Source organism: Biomphalaria glabrata, chromosome 7 (assembly GCF_947242115.1).
Source record: "Biomphalaria glabrata chromosome 7, xgBioGlab47.1, whole genome shotgun sequence".
In the NCBI taxonomy this organism is placed as follows: Eukaryota; Metazoa; Mollusca; class Gastropoda; family Planorbidae; genus Biomphalaria; species Biomphalaria glabrata.
Window position 1 is genome coordinate 44157896 of NC_074717.1, and position 17454 is coordinate 44175349.

General features: G+C 34.8%; 1 protein-coding gene across 13 annotated transcripts; it reads left to right on the forward strand.

Annotated features, from left to right (window-relative positions):
* Nucleotides 1–83: 83 nt before the first annotated feature.
* On the forward strand, nucleotides 84–17454 carry LOC106071080 (probable D-lactate dehydrogenase, mitochondrial). Of its 13 annotated transcripts, XR_008778846.1 has the most exons (14): nucleotides 87–432; nucleotides 2477–2601; nucleotides 4158–4299; nucleotides 4537–4678; nucleotides 5298–5457; nucleotides 7243–7348; nucleotides 7527–7620; nucleotides 8404–8532; nucleotides 9467–9594; nucleotides 9981–10071; nucleotides 11704–11815; nucleotides 14754–16073; nucleotides 16126–16178; nucleotides 16523–17454. XR_008778846.1 is itself a non-coding variant. In XM_056034941.1 (12 exons), the coding sequence occupies exons 1-12, from the start codon at nucleotides 352–354 to the stop codon at nucleotides 14920–14922; spliced, it is 1476 nt and encodes a 491-aa protein (XP_055890916.1). In that variant the 5' UTR covers nucleotides 84–351; the 3' UTR covers nucleotides 14923–17454. The 13 variants fall into 13 exon arrangements, 3 of the variants coding, with proteins under 3 accessions (XP_055890916.1, XP_055890914.1, XP_055890915.1); XR_008778840.1 differs by having other exon boundaries at nucleotides 14754–16178; XR_008778841.1 differs by lacking the exon at nucleotides 16126–16178 and having other exon boundaries at nucleotides 14754–16125; nucleotides 16179–17454.

A 17454-nucleotide genomic window follows, 5' to 3' on the forward strand; every position in this document is an offset into this window, starting at 1 on the left:
GTATTTATGAAATAAAAGGCTTTATAAAACACTTTTATTTAATTAGTATAGAATACCCCCCCCCCTCTTTTTTTTTAGGGTTACACAAACGTACAATAGGCCAGAGGTCAACAAAAAGATAACAGAACTTTGAAGGATTGAAGGAAAGTTGAAATCCGACAGAGTTTGCAAAGTTAGATCTGGAGTCTATCTAGATCTATAAAATCTAGAGCTACATAGGCCTAGATCTAGATCTAAAAGCTAGTTTTAGAATCTAGATTTAATATAGATCTAGATCTAGTCGATATTTTGCGAGAGAATCGGATTATTCAATTTCGCCAAACTGCCCAAATCAAATCAAAATCATTCAAAATGATTTCAAGATGCTTTTTCAGATATCTTAAACAAACTTCACTTGCAGACTACGTTGCATTTCGTAGTTTTTCTAGAAGTGTAAGATAAAAATTATCATGTAGACCCAGATGATAAGGACTAGATAAAGATTATTTCAGATCTAAGATTATGATATAGATCTATAATAATATTAATCACAAATGTTAATATATGCTATAAATTACATATCTAGACCTATTAATTTATTATCCTATGGCTATAGTTTATACTTTTTACTGTATTCATACTATAGCATACTAGTCGACCCAGAGCGTAGCATGTGCTGTTATTTTGCACGGCCGGCCTTAGTTGCAGTGGGCCCCGCAGTTTCATACTAATTCTATGTGTAAATTATTAAATTAAACCATTTTATAACTTATAACAGATTTTCCGCGGCCTCTAAATTTACCAGGAGCTCCTGGAAATCTCTGGACATTGCAAATATTCAAAAAAGTCCAGAAATTATTGAAATCTTTTGAAAACTCATTGAAATCTCCTGAAATATAAGAACAAAAATTGTCACTTTGGGGTGTCATTCAATATGGAAAATACCTATCCTACGTGTGATAAAAAAAACTGGCATTATGCTATACCCGTAATTGTGGAATTTGGTGGAAGAAGCTTCTCGCACCTCAAACTAATGAAGAATTACTTGAGGTCAACAATTCTCGTAGATAGATTGAAACAATGGTAATTCTTGCTATTGGGCGTGATCTATGTAGGAAATAGAATTTTTATGATATACTGTATGACTTCGCTACACGCAAGGCTCGTAAAGTAATTCTGTACGTAGTAAAGAATGAATAAAATGCAACGACAAATGTATTTTCTAAAATAAACTCTTAATTTTCACGTATAATTCATATCCCTACCCAAACTGGGCCCCGCGAATTCCTTTTCCCATAGGGCCCCACAATGGTTAAGTCCAGCCCTGCTATTTAGTGACGGGTGAATACAGAGTAGATTATTTGTTCTCCCCCCCCCCCCTTTTTTTTTTCGCCGCTAAAACTACATGTGGTAGAAATAAAAAAGAGTGATCTTTCAATGACTTCTTGGTCACAACGGTTAAGTCCGGCCCTGCTATTTTGTGACGGGTGAATACTACTTGTTCCCTCCCCCCTCTTTTTTTTTTCGTAGGGTAACTCTAGTCCGACTTTTAGAAATAAAAGAGTGATCTTTCCTTTACGTCTTGTCCAAACTGCTGAGCCATGAAGAGAATTATATAGATAGATATAGATTAAGTAGTAAATAGATCTAGATCTATACCCTATAATTAATGTTAGCTTTTAAGATCTACATCTAGATCTTTATCATCTAGGGTATATCTAAATTTAAATTTTAAATTATTTTTCTTATAAGTAAAAGTTAAACCCATTATGGCCTTTTGTTTTACAACTTAGACAGATTGGGTATCGGGGGGGGGGGGGGGATAAGCATCTCCAGCTTGAGATTTATGACTGCAATACATTAATGACTAGAAAAGATCTTTTTGTCTTATCTATGTTTCATATTAAGAATAGCATATTATAGGTGAGGTCCATTTCGTTTAAATTAAGAAGGGGTGATCCAGGTTTTCAAGTGTGAAAATTTACGACAAGTGCAGTATTTCAAGTGGGAATGATCAACATATTTTGCCACATCCACTGCAGACATAACTGTTTCTCTGAGGGTGATCGATTGTGCAGTTAAAGTGGAGGACAGGTGTTGACAGTGAAAAGCTAAGCAGAGGGCAGGTGTAGACAATGAAAAGCTAAGCTCTTCTTTAAAGCATTTTAACTGGGCACCTGTAGCTGTTACTTTTCAACTCTCCAAAAAGATTGTTTTGTAACCAGTTACACAAGATCTGAACATAGTGATTGTCTCCTTTCCATTAGGACTAAACTGAATGTACATTTGATTGGATCAATAAAAATTCTTATCTTATCTTATCTTATACAGTTATCCCCTATACAAGTTAGATGCCCTGTCCAGCATTGCTGTCCAAAAACATATCTTAGGCAGTTGGCAGCACTTTTTACTTATATTTTTTTTTGTTAAACTTGTTTATTGCTAAAGCTCCGTATGTGTCATGTGTATATCTCTTGTGCCAATTTTGTTTTTATAGCAGCAAACTCCAGCTGCTGTGACCAGTAGCTTCATAGATTCCCTAAGAACTGCTGTTGGTGATAATAATGTCTCTACCAGCGATGCCATCAGGGAACAGCATGGACATGATGAATCACATCATGAGTAAGTCTAGTTCATAAAACTCTGACAAGGCTCATTATGCGTATTTACATTTAAGTGACAAAATCAATCAATGATTCTAAGATGAAAAAGCAAATTTGTACATATGAACCACCATGGTTGGGGCACCATGCAAGATTTGTCGACCTTTTTTCTTCATTCCTCTCTGTCTTTTGCCTTAGTTAGAACCTTTTTCAATGGCAGGCCCGTCCATTCTTTTATGTGTCTTCCTATTGCTTTCTCTGTCTGCCTTTACTTTTTTTTCCTGGTACTTTTCTTTAAAAAAAGGTCTTTGCGATCCCCAAAGACCTTGTAATATGGCCATAGATTTTTAGCTGGAACCACAGCTCTTTGATGGGTACACAAATATAAAAATACATTTCCTATTGCAAATTTTAGGGAAAAAATTGTCAAGTTTGACTTTTCATGTGTGGAATGACTTGTGTGAACAACTAAAAAAAAATCAACAAGAAAAACAAAAAATACTTATTGAAAAAACTTAGCTTATATTAAGTGTAATTGTATCAATTAGTTTGGATCACTCATGTCATTAAACTTGTAATAGATCTAGACTAACAATATTAAATCTGTGCGATTAGAAATATTTTACCAATTGTTTTTGTTTAGCGCAATTTCCTGCTTTTAGCTTTGTCAATGCGCTATGATCCTATCACTTGTCTGGACCAGTTGGGGTGGAAAGGGTCTCTTTTAAATGCATTAAAAAAACGGTCACTCTGGACAAGGGGACTAATTCAACTAATACCACCACATTTTCAAGTATGATTTCTTTCCCTTGTTTGATTATCAAGCAAAAAAAAAATTACTAATAGTTAATAACTAACTGTTTTTGTTTTTTATTGATTCTATTTTTGTCAGGTACAAGAAATAATTGTGCATAATTTCAACTTGATCTGAGATTGGGTGTGGGAGAAAAAATGTGTACAAACTTTTGACAGAGTGAGTTGATAAAAGCTTTGTAATAACAAAAGTAGTTTGAGTCTCTAATTGGCACATGGATATTTATCAGAACAGAAATGTAATAACATTTTTTAATAATTTCAAGCTGTCTATAAATTGCAAGAGGTTTTATGCAGAAGCTTTCAATTGAAAGCATATTGATTGGTGCTTAATGAGTGTTTAATAAATGCTATCATCGTCATCATGCTTAATATGTTTATGGGTGCAACAGATGCTTGTAGTCTTCCAAAAATGTGCCATTTAGTTTTTTAAATTTAGTATGCACATAGATATAACCATTTTTAAAACAGGATATAAAAGACATTTTTAGTTTCAATATTTATATTTTATGATATACACAATAGTCATAGTAGGGCAAATTTCTCCGGATAATAAAAATATATTTATTATTATTTTACAGTTAGTCTCTCATAACTTGAAACTAATTTTGGTGTGGACAAGTGTGTAAACTTAATATGTTAGTATGTCTGACCACAGGGTAATCTAATCTTATTATCTTTTAATTCCTATGTTTTCTTTTTTTAAAATGACTCTTTATTATAACAACATTCTCAATGTTTGTAAAATATTTTTTGTTACAGAGTGTACAAACCAGATGTTGTAGTATTTGCCGAGTCAGTAGAACAGGTCAGTAAAGTGGCAAAGCTGTGCAATGAGAAGAAGGTTCCGTTGATTCCCTTCGGAAGTGGCACTGGATTGGAAGGAGGAGTTAATGCCTTGTCGGTAAGATCTTCGGCATGTTGATTGCAAATATTCAGTTTGATTTCTTGAGTGCTGAAGCTTTCTGAGACAGTGCCTTTACCTTTTTTTTTTTATTTCTGAGATTGAACTTTTACCTTTTTTTGCCCTATCTCTATTATTATTTCTCATTTCTATGCCCATCAAGGGCTTTGGTCTGTGATTTATTTATTTGTTGACATTTGTTAATGTGTTAACCACATCATTTATTCACCATTGTAGGGGGGTGTAACTCTAGATGTGACCAAGATGAATCAAATTGTTGAAGTCAATGCTGAAGACTTTGATTGTACGGTACAACCAGGCGTTATGAGAATTGCTCTCAATTCATATTTACGAGACACTGGACTGTGGTTTCCTATCGGTTTGTTCCTAGACTTGTTTTGTGCACCATAGTATGTAGTAGAAATGCTTGCTCTCCCTTGATTTTAACATTACACATTAGAAATGTCTTTTTTTTTTAAGCATTGGCATCTGTGAGGAGTGTAGGCTGTTTCAAGTGACACTAGATATGAATTTTTCGTTTATAGAAAAACAAACAAAAAAATTTCTTTCAAATATAAACATTAGCTAGGTACCTGAACGAGCTTCTGTATGTTTGATTCTTTATTCTTCATTAGAATAATTCATTTTGGTATGGGGTGGGGGGTGGGGGGGGGGTGGCATCATAGCTAACTTCACCAGATGACACCAACCTTTAGCGAAGCCTTTGCTTTTTAGACATAACTTTCAGATCTCTTTCAATAAAACTCTCTGGTTTGGCATGTTGTGAAATTATCCCCATGTCATGTAAAGGTTATGATTTGCTAGAATTTTCTAAATTTTGTAAAAGTATCTTTTTGTTATTTTACCAGGTTTTTTACATTTCTATTTTATTTAAAGACTTAATAAAAATACAATGATACAATTTCATCAACTTTCTAAATTTTTAGATTTTTCTTGGTTGAAAAAAACTAAAAAAAATCTTATCTTACAATAATTAGATCCTGGCGCTGATGCCTCAATCTGTGGAATGTGTGCTACCAGTGCTTCAGGCACTAATGCAGTCAGATATGGTACCATGCGTGAGAATGTTTTAAATCTCCAAGTCGTTCTCCCTGATGGGAGAGTCATACATACGGCTGGCAAAGGCAAGAGATGCAGGTATCTTTTAAATTATGCTTAATTAATGTAAGAGTAACATTGTGAGAATTTGAACAGTGAGCCTGAAATGTCTGATTTTGTGATTCATGCTGTTTACTTGAGGCCTGGGGTTTAATCAAGACCAATTGTCATAGAATTTAGACCAATAGCTCATTGCCCAGTGTATGACTTGGTAATGAGCTATTGGTCTCCACTGCCCACAGGTTGCGATGTCACAGGTCAGTGTTGAGGCCTTCTGTAGTGAATGGTCTTGGTTTAATTCACACAACCTTGATGAAAGTTTGCACAAGGTGGGGAAGTCATCATCGTCAAACTCTGATTGAAAGCTTGGGAGGATTTTTGTTTTAATGCAAGTATGTTCTCTCTCAGGTTGAGTGCAAGTTATTGCCCCTACTTATTGGATGGAAATTGGGTCCGGGATAGGGATAAACAACAGGATACACAGTTTCTCTTTCCTCCCTGCAGCTGGGTCTAAGAGAACATCACTATGACCTGGACTGTTTACAACAGCAACAGGTGGGACAAGGGCACTTCCTGCGACTGTTTAATACAGCAACAAGTGGGACAAGGGCACTTCCTGTGACTGTTTAATACAGCAACTGGTGGGACAAGGGCACTTCCTGCGACTGTTTAATACAGCAATAAGTGGGACAAGGGCACTTCCTGCGACTGTTTAAAACAGCAACAGGTGGGACAAGGGCACTTCCTGCGACTGTTTAAAACAGCAACAGGTGGGGCAAGGGCACTTCCTGCGACTGTTTAAAACAGCAACAGGTGGGACAAGGGCACTTCCTGCGACTGTTTAAAACAGCAACAAGAGGGACAAGGGCACGTCCTGCATTGGGCTAATATATCTTGTTTAGGCCTAGATAGCCCCCACCTCATGAAGGCTTGTTCAGGGTACAGTATGTACTACTAAATTCCTCAGTTTTTTTTTAGACTTTGTCCCAGCTCTTAAACCAATTATTCTTTTAAATGTCTGGATGATTATTCAGAGATATGAGGTTACTTGATGTATGGTGCCAGTCTTTCCTGGTCAGGGAGTCTTTAGTGGTTTTACCAAAATATAATACATATTATAAAGGCACATTCCTCGTCCCATATGCTAGGACAAATTTGTACAAATACTCCTTCTTCCCTAGTGCTATTAGAGCATGGAATGGGTTGCCTGAGCTAGCCAGGAAAACCAGTGACTTGGCAGAATTTAAGTCATTGGTTAATATGCTTGACTAAATGCATGACACGTAGGATGTAATCATCTTTTTTGAAGTAACGTCTGTATTATATAAGATAAGATAAGATATAATACATTTTGGTGATTGGGTATTCACTGCAGCTTTGTCAAAGTGCCTGGTGTTGGCCTTATGTGAAGCCAAAATGATGATGCCAATATTCAGTGACCAGGTTCAGGAATTGTTTAACCTGCACTAAAAGTTTGAAAAGGTCAGAGCCAAGTAACTTGATAATCTGTTCCTACTGTCTACTGATGCTAATTTATTAGTATCAGCAAAGATCTCACTGGTTGAGGAGGTCTGGGGTTGGGTATGATATGGTAGTGAGCTAAAAGTGTCTAGATAGATAGTGCAGGGTAAATTTTTAGAAAAGATTTTGTCTCAGTCTTGTGTTATTTGAACAGAAACTGCAATGTGAATCAAGACTAAACCAATTGTATTATCCTATCCTGGTTTGCATCTTGCAATAATTAAGCTATAAAAAATAGCTACAAATAGTTGAATGCATTAATTGAAAAGATTTCTAAAGGAGTTGAATTGTTTTGTGTTTCAGGAAAACTTCTGCAGGTTATAATCTAACCAATTTATTTGTAGGCTCAGAAGGCACTCTGGGTATCATCACACAGGCTACCATTAAACTCTATGGACTTCCAGAGAAAGTAAGTTTTGCTTGCTGATATTTTTTGTATATTTTAAGTAAAGTATTCATCATTTGCATATTAAAGACAATCAACCACCAGAAACGTATGCAGAAAGTTTAATAGGCGAATAGCCATTTATACTACTCTACTTGTCATGTAGCTCCAGATAGTAAAACTACGGTTCCATTTTTTGCAGACAATAGCAGCCGTCTGTCATTTTAAAACAGTACAGGAAGCAGTGGATACAGTGGTGCAAATTATGCAATCTGGTATAACAATGGCTAAACTGGGTTAGTAATTCTTGTTCTTGAAATGTATTGGGTATTTCAAAGCTTGTAATTAGACATCCCAGGTATTGATAGTCTATGTGAAGTTTGTTTGTTTTTTAATTGAAGCCATACAAATGAGAATGAATTTGCTTTGAGAAGAATCCAGGGGTTTAGGTACACAGTTAATTTTGTAAGCATCTAAGAACTAAAGTAGGAATTGTAGGTCAGTTGTACTCCAGGGATGTTTCCATGATATTCAAGTCATACCATAATGGTCTGCGCCATATTGCATGTAGTATAGATAGAAAAATATTTGCATTCCAAAAGATAAATGAGTCTATGTTTATTTAGGTTGAACATCTCTGATTGGCCAGAGCAAATTATGTAAAACGAGGTTAAGGTCAAATATTTTAATTAGGTGGGGAAAAAAGACTTGGTGTAAGAATAACTGAAAGTCTGGAAATAGATGTAGAAATAAATAAATGGCTGTGGATATGAGAATCTTGAGACTTTTGTGAAGTTTTAATCTTTCTAAGACTAAATGTTTCAGTTCAGCACTTATGTGCTATATTCATTGGCTTGTTTAAGTGGATAAATTACTTAGTAAAATAAAATGTGCAATTTAATCTCTGGTACTGTTTTTGTTTTCTTATTTCAATGTGTGTGTTTTTGCAACCTCACAAAGTATATTCATTTTTTTATATTGATTTATTTGTAAGAAGATGAGAAGTTTGTTTTTTTAGAAGTTTAGAAGTAAAAATAAGTATATTGAATGTTTATAAGTGAATGTTTATTTACCATCAGAATTCCTGGATGATAAGGCCATTGAAGCTTTCAATAAATTCAGTAAATACAACATGCCTGTGGCACAGTCTCTATTCTTGGAGTTTCATGGACCTGCTCTGGGGCTTGAGGATCAGTTCAATACTGTTAGTAAGTACATGTGCACCTTATCTTATATACAGTTGAGTCTGGCTAATCAGACCACATCGAGACAGACATCTAGGTCCTAATAACCTGATGTTCCAAATAACCAGATTAAATGTGTAAATAATATGATTTGGCTTGGTACTTCAGCATTTTGTCTAAATAAGTGACTGGTCTGAGTAACTGTATTCATTTGTACTCTAACTAGTTAATTTTGGATATAGACTATGATAAATAGATTTAGTATTTTTCAAAAACTTTTAAATATTTTTTTTATTTTTGTAATATACCTTTGGGGTCATCATCATCATCATCAAACTCCACTTGAGTGAGGGCTTCAGAGGCTGAATCCTCTCTTGCAAAAGCCCTGTTTTTTGTAGTGCATACATGTCACTATACAGGTCGAGAATTTGGTTTCCCAGACCTGTCAAGATGGAGATCAGCAAGTCTAGGCAGACACGGTTTCCTCTTCTTCCCTGCAGCAGGGGCACCATGAATTGAAATTTTGCTATAGCCGTGAGAAATATGAGCTAACAGGACAGTGGCCTGTCCTGCACTGTGCTATAATAGCTTTCTCAGGCCTGGACAGCCTCCACCACGGGGAAGTGCGGTCAGGGCGCCTCATGTGCTCCCAGACTCCACAGGCTTTTTGGGACTTGTCCAAGCACTCAAACCACTTTTGGAGTAGAGTACAGTGTCTTAATATCTTCTTACCTATGCATATTTTATGTTGTTTTGAGTATACATCAAATGTTTTGCTTTCAAATGTTTTGAGTTTTACTACGTCATTTAAATATAATTGGTTAGATCCTAGTTTGTCATTTAATTTAATGCACTACAGATGCTGTAGTTTAACTTTTCTACTATTCACTTTAAATGAGTCAACCATGAATGAAATATTTGATTACTTGCCAACCATTTTGTTCATTTTGACTCACAGAGGATCTGATTGAACTGAATGGAGGCTTAGGTCTACAAATGGCTACTGATGAAGATGAAAGAAAAAGATTATGGAAAGCAAGGCATGAAATGCTATGGGCCTGCACCGCACTCATTCCTGGGTCAAAAGTAGGAGCTATATTTGCCTGATTCATTTACGTGTGAATGATTTTTGTATGAAATGTACTTGAAGTTATTGTCAATTAAATTTTTAGATTGTAACTAATGAGGAGGTGGTAATGATAATTGCCCCCCCCCTTTTTTTTTTCCCGACCCCCCCCCCCCCCCCCCCCCAATAAAAACAAAAAAAAAATTCCACTGATGTTGGTGAGCAATGTATTCATTATAAATCTGTTAAAGGGTCTGCCATTACTCTTATCATTGTATCTATATTCTCTATAGCCTTTACTCCATGGATATGGGGTCCTTGTATGCTATCTGTGTGCATTCGTCAAAGCACGGCTGAACTTAACAGATGTATTCTTTAAATTTCACCTGTTTCTATTCCCCCACAGCCTTACTCCACTGATATATGTGTTCCTATATCCCACCTACCGGAAGTTATTATCAAAACTAAGCAGTGGATTGATGAAGCCAAAGTATTAGGTGAGTTCTTAGTTACTTACTAAAAGGGTACCTAACATTTTTAGTTTCTTTTTGTATGTCTAACTTTGGAAATTAGTTGATGCATTTATTGGCTACTATACATTCCATCAAAGTATTTATAGAGCTCTCATTAACACTTTAAAGAATTAATTGTTTAAAAAATACAATGAAAATTAATGTTGGCTTTTGTATAATTTTTTAAATAGTCTCAATTCATTTTTTATTTGAAAAAAAAAATGTCTTGCTTTTATTGCATGTACTAAGTATGACGTACAAAGTAATGAAACAAAACCAAGAAGTCCTGGTTGTTTGTTATTAAAATATTTGTACCATCCCAAAATCTGTTCTTCAAAATACAAAGCAAGAGATGTAACAGTTACTGTTCAGTAATTCATGATCTAAGATTATTGAAGAATTTATTTTCTTTGAAAATTGAAATGCCACCACTAAACAAGTCTATAAAGTCTTTAAAAAAATATCAAAAACGAATTCTTTAGCATTGAAAGCTTTATAGTACCTCATACAAGTAATATCACTCCAGTAATGTGGGACATTTTTTTTAGAAATTTCTTGCTATAGCAATGGTCTAATGTCTTGTTGACCAGTGGGAGGAGGGGGTATCTGGGAGAAGGTTTTGAACCCAAATGGTTTATGCCTCGCAGCCATTCACACTAGTTTTTCTTTGATTCATTAAAAAACAAATACATTTTTATGTTCTCATGGAAATATGTTGAAAGTTTTTGATAATAGCTCCATTTCTGTTATAGCCTTTAATACTGTTACTGTAAGACATATATGGATTAATAATCTAATGCAGTGTTTCCCAAACCTTTTCCTTAACGGAACACTTTGCAAATTCTGAGTATTTAGCGGAACACTTTGCTTGTTTTTTTTTTTAGAGAGATTGATTAACGTGGTGTCCAACTAGTTAATTATTCCACAACTAGTTTGTTATTTCAGTAGGTCGTGGAACACATATTTAGGCCCCATGGAATACAGGGGCTCGTTGAACCACAGTTTGGGAAACACTGATCTAATGTATATACATTCAGATAGTATGTTACTAAAAACTTGAAGTTAAAGATTGATTTGAACCAATAAAACAAAACTTTTATAAAAATCAACTTCTGGTTGCACTTGTATACACAAGTTAATTAATTAATCTTTCTATAATTTGTTAATTTCTTACACAGAAAACTAATCTGTTGATTATAGGTACAGTCTAGACAGTGTGCCTAATTCTTTTCTGGAACATGCTCATATTGCAAGTTACTGTGCTTTTCTTAATAAGCAAAATTTTTTTTAAAGAAATAATATGTGCTAGGAAAATTTAATCTGATGGAGCGAGCAATGAAAACTGAGGATGTTTCATTTATTATAGATTTAGTTAAATGCAATTCAATCATTGTATGCAAGATATGTATTAATATAGGTAACCAAAAAGATAGTTTCAGTTTTAAAAAATACTATTCATGCAAAGCAAGTCAATTATGTATTGATTTAAAAAAGAGATAAAATACATGCCATATGAAAATGTTGTAGTCAGTCTATTACAGAACCAGATTTTTTTTCATTGCTGGTTTGAACCTATATCCCAATATTTTCTTTCTTTATAATTTGTATTACTTTCAGGCCCTATGGTTGGTCACGTGGGTGACGGCAACTTTCATGTGTTTTTCCCAGTTAATCACTCTGACAAGGAAACCATGGCAAAAGTCAAAGACATTAGTTCTAAAATGGGCTAGTAAGTATTTTTGTTATTACATCTTGACAGGTGTTGACTTTCTTTTGTTTCATCAGCTCCTGTCCTTGGTCATGTTGGAGATGGCAATTTTCATGTAATATTACCAATGACCTTGGATACTGGCCAGAATGAAATAATGAAGGCCTTAGCCTTGCAGATAGCCCTGTGAGTAATGAATCAACTTTTAACTTCAATATCAATCATAGCGATCAGTCTCTAACTAATAATCCGAAGCTTAATAAGTAAAGTTCCCCTCTCAAACCATGCATTCTTTAGGGCATACGATGTAAAGGTTATCTGTTTCTGTGGCCACCATTAATAAGGGTGTCATGTGGCCAGCACATCGACAAACCAACTTTACTTTTTCCCAAGTAATGTCAGCTACCTTTTAGAGCTGGTTGAACTCAAAGGCATGCTAAAGATCCCAAAATTAAAAATCCCAGTCTTCACCAGGATTCGAATCCAGGACCCTGCAGTTCAGAAGCCAAGTGCTTTACCACTCAGCCACCAATCCAAAGCTTAGCTTCATTTTAAAAGATAAGTTTCTGTCAGGGTTTGTTTTTAAGCCTTGGCTAGTTTTCCCAGGCCCTTGACATTATCTAAAATAACTTGATAAATGAAAATCAATGCAATGACTGGATAACTCATTTAATGTACAGGAAAAAAAAAATTTAATACAATGGGTATTTACAGTTTATTTAGACTAATGGTATTAATTAAAGGTAATGATATGATTAATAGAATACTGGTGATGTAACAACAATTCACACCTTGCGGTTTAACCATCCAATCATACAACTTAGGCTCTCACAACTCCAACACTGGCAATTAGTAATACAATGCCTACACTGTCAAAGAATCTAGTTCATTAATACAACTCCAACATGGTCACCCCTAAACAGGGGTCCAAAAATCCTACAGAAATATTGAGTCCAAGAAAATAGTATATAGCCCACTAGTTTCAACAAACCTAAGAATCTTGTACAGACCATACGCACATCCGTTTGAACCAACTTCAGAAAGTGAACTGCCTCACGACAAAGAATGACCAATAAATGTCACCGGACCTTGTGATGTAGCAAACAATTGAAAACAAAATACATGGCACTCTCCCCATACAAGGTTTAGGAGTAGAGAACCCAGGCATGCTACCCTGCCTCATAGTGGCGCCCGGGTGGAAACGATCGTAGGAAGAAACGATTAGGCTAAAGGGTAGCAAAACAAGACTCCCATGGGGGTGCTTAAGGGGGTGCGAGAGCATCCTCATTGCACTGTGCGGAGTTGTAAAAAAGCTCCCACAACCTTGTCACAATCCAGGCGCCGTTCCTCAAGGGGTGGTTACATAAATGGTGTGTCCTGCACGGTTAGCCTAGTATAGAAAAGGAAAATGGCAGGGGTCCCGGTGCACGCGGTCTCTGGCTGCGAGTCTGACACCCCGTCAGACAGAACAGTGAACACTGTTACACTGTTCTCATTCAGGCCGGTGAAAGGGAGCTCTTGTTCACTTTTGCTGGCTTAGAGTTCCAAGATCCGAAGGCTCAACTCTACCTGACAGTTTCAAGAAGAAGAAGGAGTAGAGAAAAAACTGAGTAGAGAGAAAGAAAAATACACTTGTCCAAACTCGTGACAGTTTCCCATTAAGACTGAGAAGGTCAGGTGAATGTGCTAGTCTGTTTTCTGTGGCGATTGAATGATGAGAATGTTTTCTCTGGCTTTCATCTTAAACTATCAGTGTCTTCTAAAGATTTAATATTGTATCTATTAGAATTTCAAAGACTAAGATTCATGTTTTGAACCCATAACTTATAGTTCTTTACCCTGAGAAATGTACTGTTCCCCCATACTTATCCTAAGAAAAATTTTATGGATATCCTTACAGATATTTCCTGAAATTATTCACAACCACGAATTTTTCACTATTGTGATAATGTTAATCATGCTTGTTTTAATATTGTGTTACTTGGTGGATGAATGAAGGCATACATTTCCTTTCCCACACACTTCTTTTTTCCCTCTAAATTTTAGACACCTTATTTCATCTACATAGTTTTGCTGATAGTTCACACACAAAAAGGTAAAGTTTTGTGTGTGTGTGAATTTATTAATAAAAAAATCTGGATAAAAAAAAATAATGTCAGGTATTTTTTTTTTTAAATCAAGTACCAGAGAGAGATTAGAATTATTCTTCCTCCTCGTTCTCATTATTATGTAGGATTTCAGGCGACTAGACCAATATATGAGATGAACTGCGCAGTGGTTTCCAAATCAGGGAGCTCTCCAAATAGGTTTCTTTCTATTGTTTTTTTTTTTGGCCAATGTCTTGTTCGGGCCTCTTGGTAAAGAATGCAATTTTGAAGTACAAGGTCTTTCATTCTCTGGTGACGCTCCACATAGGCAGATTTCACTGGTTCCAATTTTGAGCTTCCAGAACATATGTTGTCACATTCTGTTTTGTCCGGTTCTGAGTAGAAATATTTGACATTGATCTTGTCGGGATAGCTTATAACAGGCGTCATATTTCTTGTGATTCAGATGAGAGCTTGTCCATATCTCATTTACGTTATTCAATTCATTCATTTCATTTATTCATAGTTTCTTCATTTCTTCTGGGCAGAGTGCAATGTTAAATTACGTGGTTGTTGGAATTAAATCTAAGATTTAACATTGCAATGTAATAAAGAAAGAATAAGCTAAATCACATTTTGCTGAGTGATTAAAATGACAAGCTTTTGTCCTGATAACTATTACCTAATTTTGAAGTGAAATAAACAGAAAATGTTCTTTATTTTTGTTTGTTTGTAAGTTATTTATGAAGATTATTGGACATTTCATTTTTCTAAAACTTTTACAAGTGTTACAAATGTTACGAAGCACAGTTCTTACTTGATTTTTATATTATATCTTGGTAGAATTCTAAAAAAATGTACTACGTTTTCAGCCTGGCAATGGATCTCAATGGAACATGTACAGGAGAACATGGTATTGGAATGGGAAAATGTCATTTACTGGAGAAAGAGATTGGCCCTGTGGGCATTCAAGTGTTAAAGGATGTCAAGAAATGTTTTGATCCTAATGGAATCATGAACCCTGGGAAGATTATCTCTTAATGTAATGCCTGGTCTGAAGTGGCATTTGGTTTTTGTCTAGCAGCTTTCAAAACTCTATTAAAATGAGGTTCTGTTTTGCCTCTCAACATTGTAATGCTTAAGGATTCTTAAGAATCCCACAGAATGTCTTTTGATGTCAAATTTTATTAAAGTGTCTCTTTTTGACAGGGTATAATTGGGACAATTGGTTCTTTAATTCTAAGCCAGCAATTGCAAGTTTGTTTCAACAAAATATTAATTTTGATGATTTTTACTCAATTTTGTATCAAGAATTATTTTTTTTGTGCCATTTGTATATTTTGTGTGGAATTACTTTTAAGTATAAACAGCTTGTTAGTACATTAACACTTGACTCTGTTAGGAAAACTGTTTTCCAATATTTACAGTAGAAAGACAAGCTATTTAGGCATGTATTTTATATTAATGGTCTATGCATAATATTATTTTTTACATATCTTTACTATATTCGGGTGTTTTTTTTTATGATGGCAGTTATACTATGCATATTTTGTTTTTACAGTTTGATATTTATAACTTGATATTTTTAATAATTAATTCAAATCAGGAATATGAAAATTAGCAGCTCAATGTTATCATTTTTTTGTTACTTCTGTTGTAATGCTCAGAGCTTTAAACATCGAACTTGTTTGACCTTGTTTATGATTTTATTTTGAAATGTCGCCTCGTTCTAATCAAGAAGAGAAAGTAGGAAAATAGCAGAGACTTTGTTTTAAACTTCAACATCATCTAAATGCTGTCAAATAGTCTATTCTCAGCCAAGAGAGATCTGATTGGGTAAAGAATGGCAAGAGATTCTAATATGTTTACTTGTTTTACAAGGATGTGAGAGAGTTCAAGTATGTTATAGGAGTCCATGTTAATGTACTGAGGTCAAATGTGAGAGTTCAAGTATGTTATAGGAGTCCATGTTAATGCACTGAGGTCAAATGTGAGAGTTCAAGTATGTTATAGGAGTCCATGTTAATGTAACTGAGGTCAAATGTGAGAGTTCAAGTATGCTATAGGAGTCCATGTTAATGCACTGAGGTCAAATGTGAGAGTTCAAGTATGTTATAGGAGTCCATGTTAATGCACTGAGGTCAAATGTGAGAGTTCAAGTATGTTATAGGAGTCCATGTTAATGCACTGAGGTCAAATGTGAGAGTTCAAGTATGTTATAGGAGTCCATGTTAATGAACTGAGGTCAAATGTGAGAGTTCAAGTATGTTATAGGAGTCCATGTTAATGTAACTGAGGTCAAATGTGAGAGTTATAGGAGTCCATGTTAATGTAACTGAGGTCAAATGTGAGAGTTATAGGAGTCCATGTTAATGTAACTGAGGTCAAATGTGAGAGTTATAGGAGTCCATGTTAATGTAACTGAGGTCAAATGTGAGAGTTATAGGAGTCCATGTTAATGTAACTGAGGTCAAATGTGAGAGTTATAGGAGTCCATGTTAATGTAACTGAGGTCAAATGTGAGAGTTATAGGAGTCCATGTTAATGTAACTGAGGTCAAATGTGAGAGTTATAGGAGTCCATGTTAATGTAACTGAGGTCAAATGTGAGAGTTATAGGAGTCCATGTTAATGTAACTGAGGTCAGATGTAGTATATAACAAATCCTATTCATCTTTATTGACGTGGAAAAAACACAAAGCTGTCTGTTGAAAGTGACAGCTGTTCCGAGTAGTTCTAAGTATTGTATTGTGAATGTTATTGAACTCTACCTTGCCATGTTTATCGTCAAGTAATGCTGTGCGAGAATCTTCCAGAATCTATGCAGAACTCCATTATCTTACATCAGCTTTGTGGAATCATAACTCACCATTTTTTTGGTTAGTTATAGAGTAACTTTTTTTTTTCGTTGACATGTGCTAACAATCTTTGCCTAAAAGAAAGTCAGCTTAGCTCAGCCTCTGGGACAGTATACAAAAAAGTTTGCCTGCTTGTATTCCTGCACATAATTAAATAATTTCAGGCTCAGGGTGTTGGTATCTATTAATCTTGTGACGTAACAAATATGATTGTGGAAAATTAATAATAATAAATTGAGATCAGGTACTAATAAATGGTTGTGAAGGCAAATATATTCTGTCTTTTCAAAGTCTAATAAATGAATTGTATTTTTACACATTTAGTATGTACCTATGTTTATGTACATTACAAGTATCCATATATGTTATCACATATACTCTGATTTTCCTTTAATTATACCAAATAAAAAGTTGAATTACTTTGCACACATTTTTGGGGTGAAAAAGTAAGTTGGATTATAATATAGCACTGATATCATGTGTTTATATTTATTACTATTTATATTACTATTTATGTAATATTCTTTATGGCTAAAATTGTTATGTGATATTGTTTTTATCGAGCTTGAAAAAAAAGTAACATATAAAATTTGTTTGAATGTGATGCTCAAATTATTCAAATTACCTCCCATGCTGTATCACTTTGTGTGCAGGTTTGAGATTATATAACCAGTTTTTATTTCCATTTGGTTTCATAATAAATAGTATTTGAAATA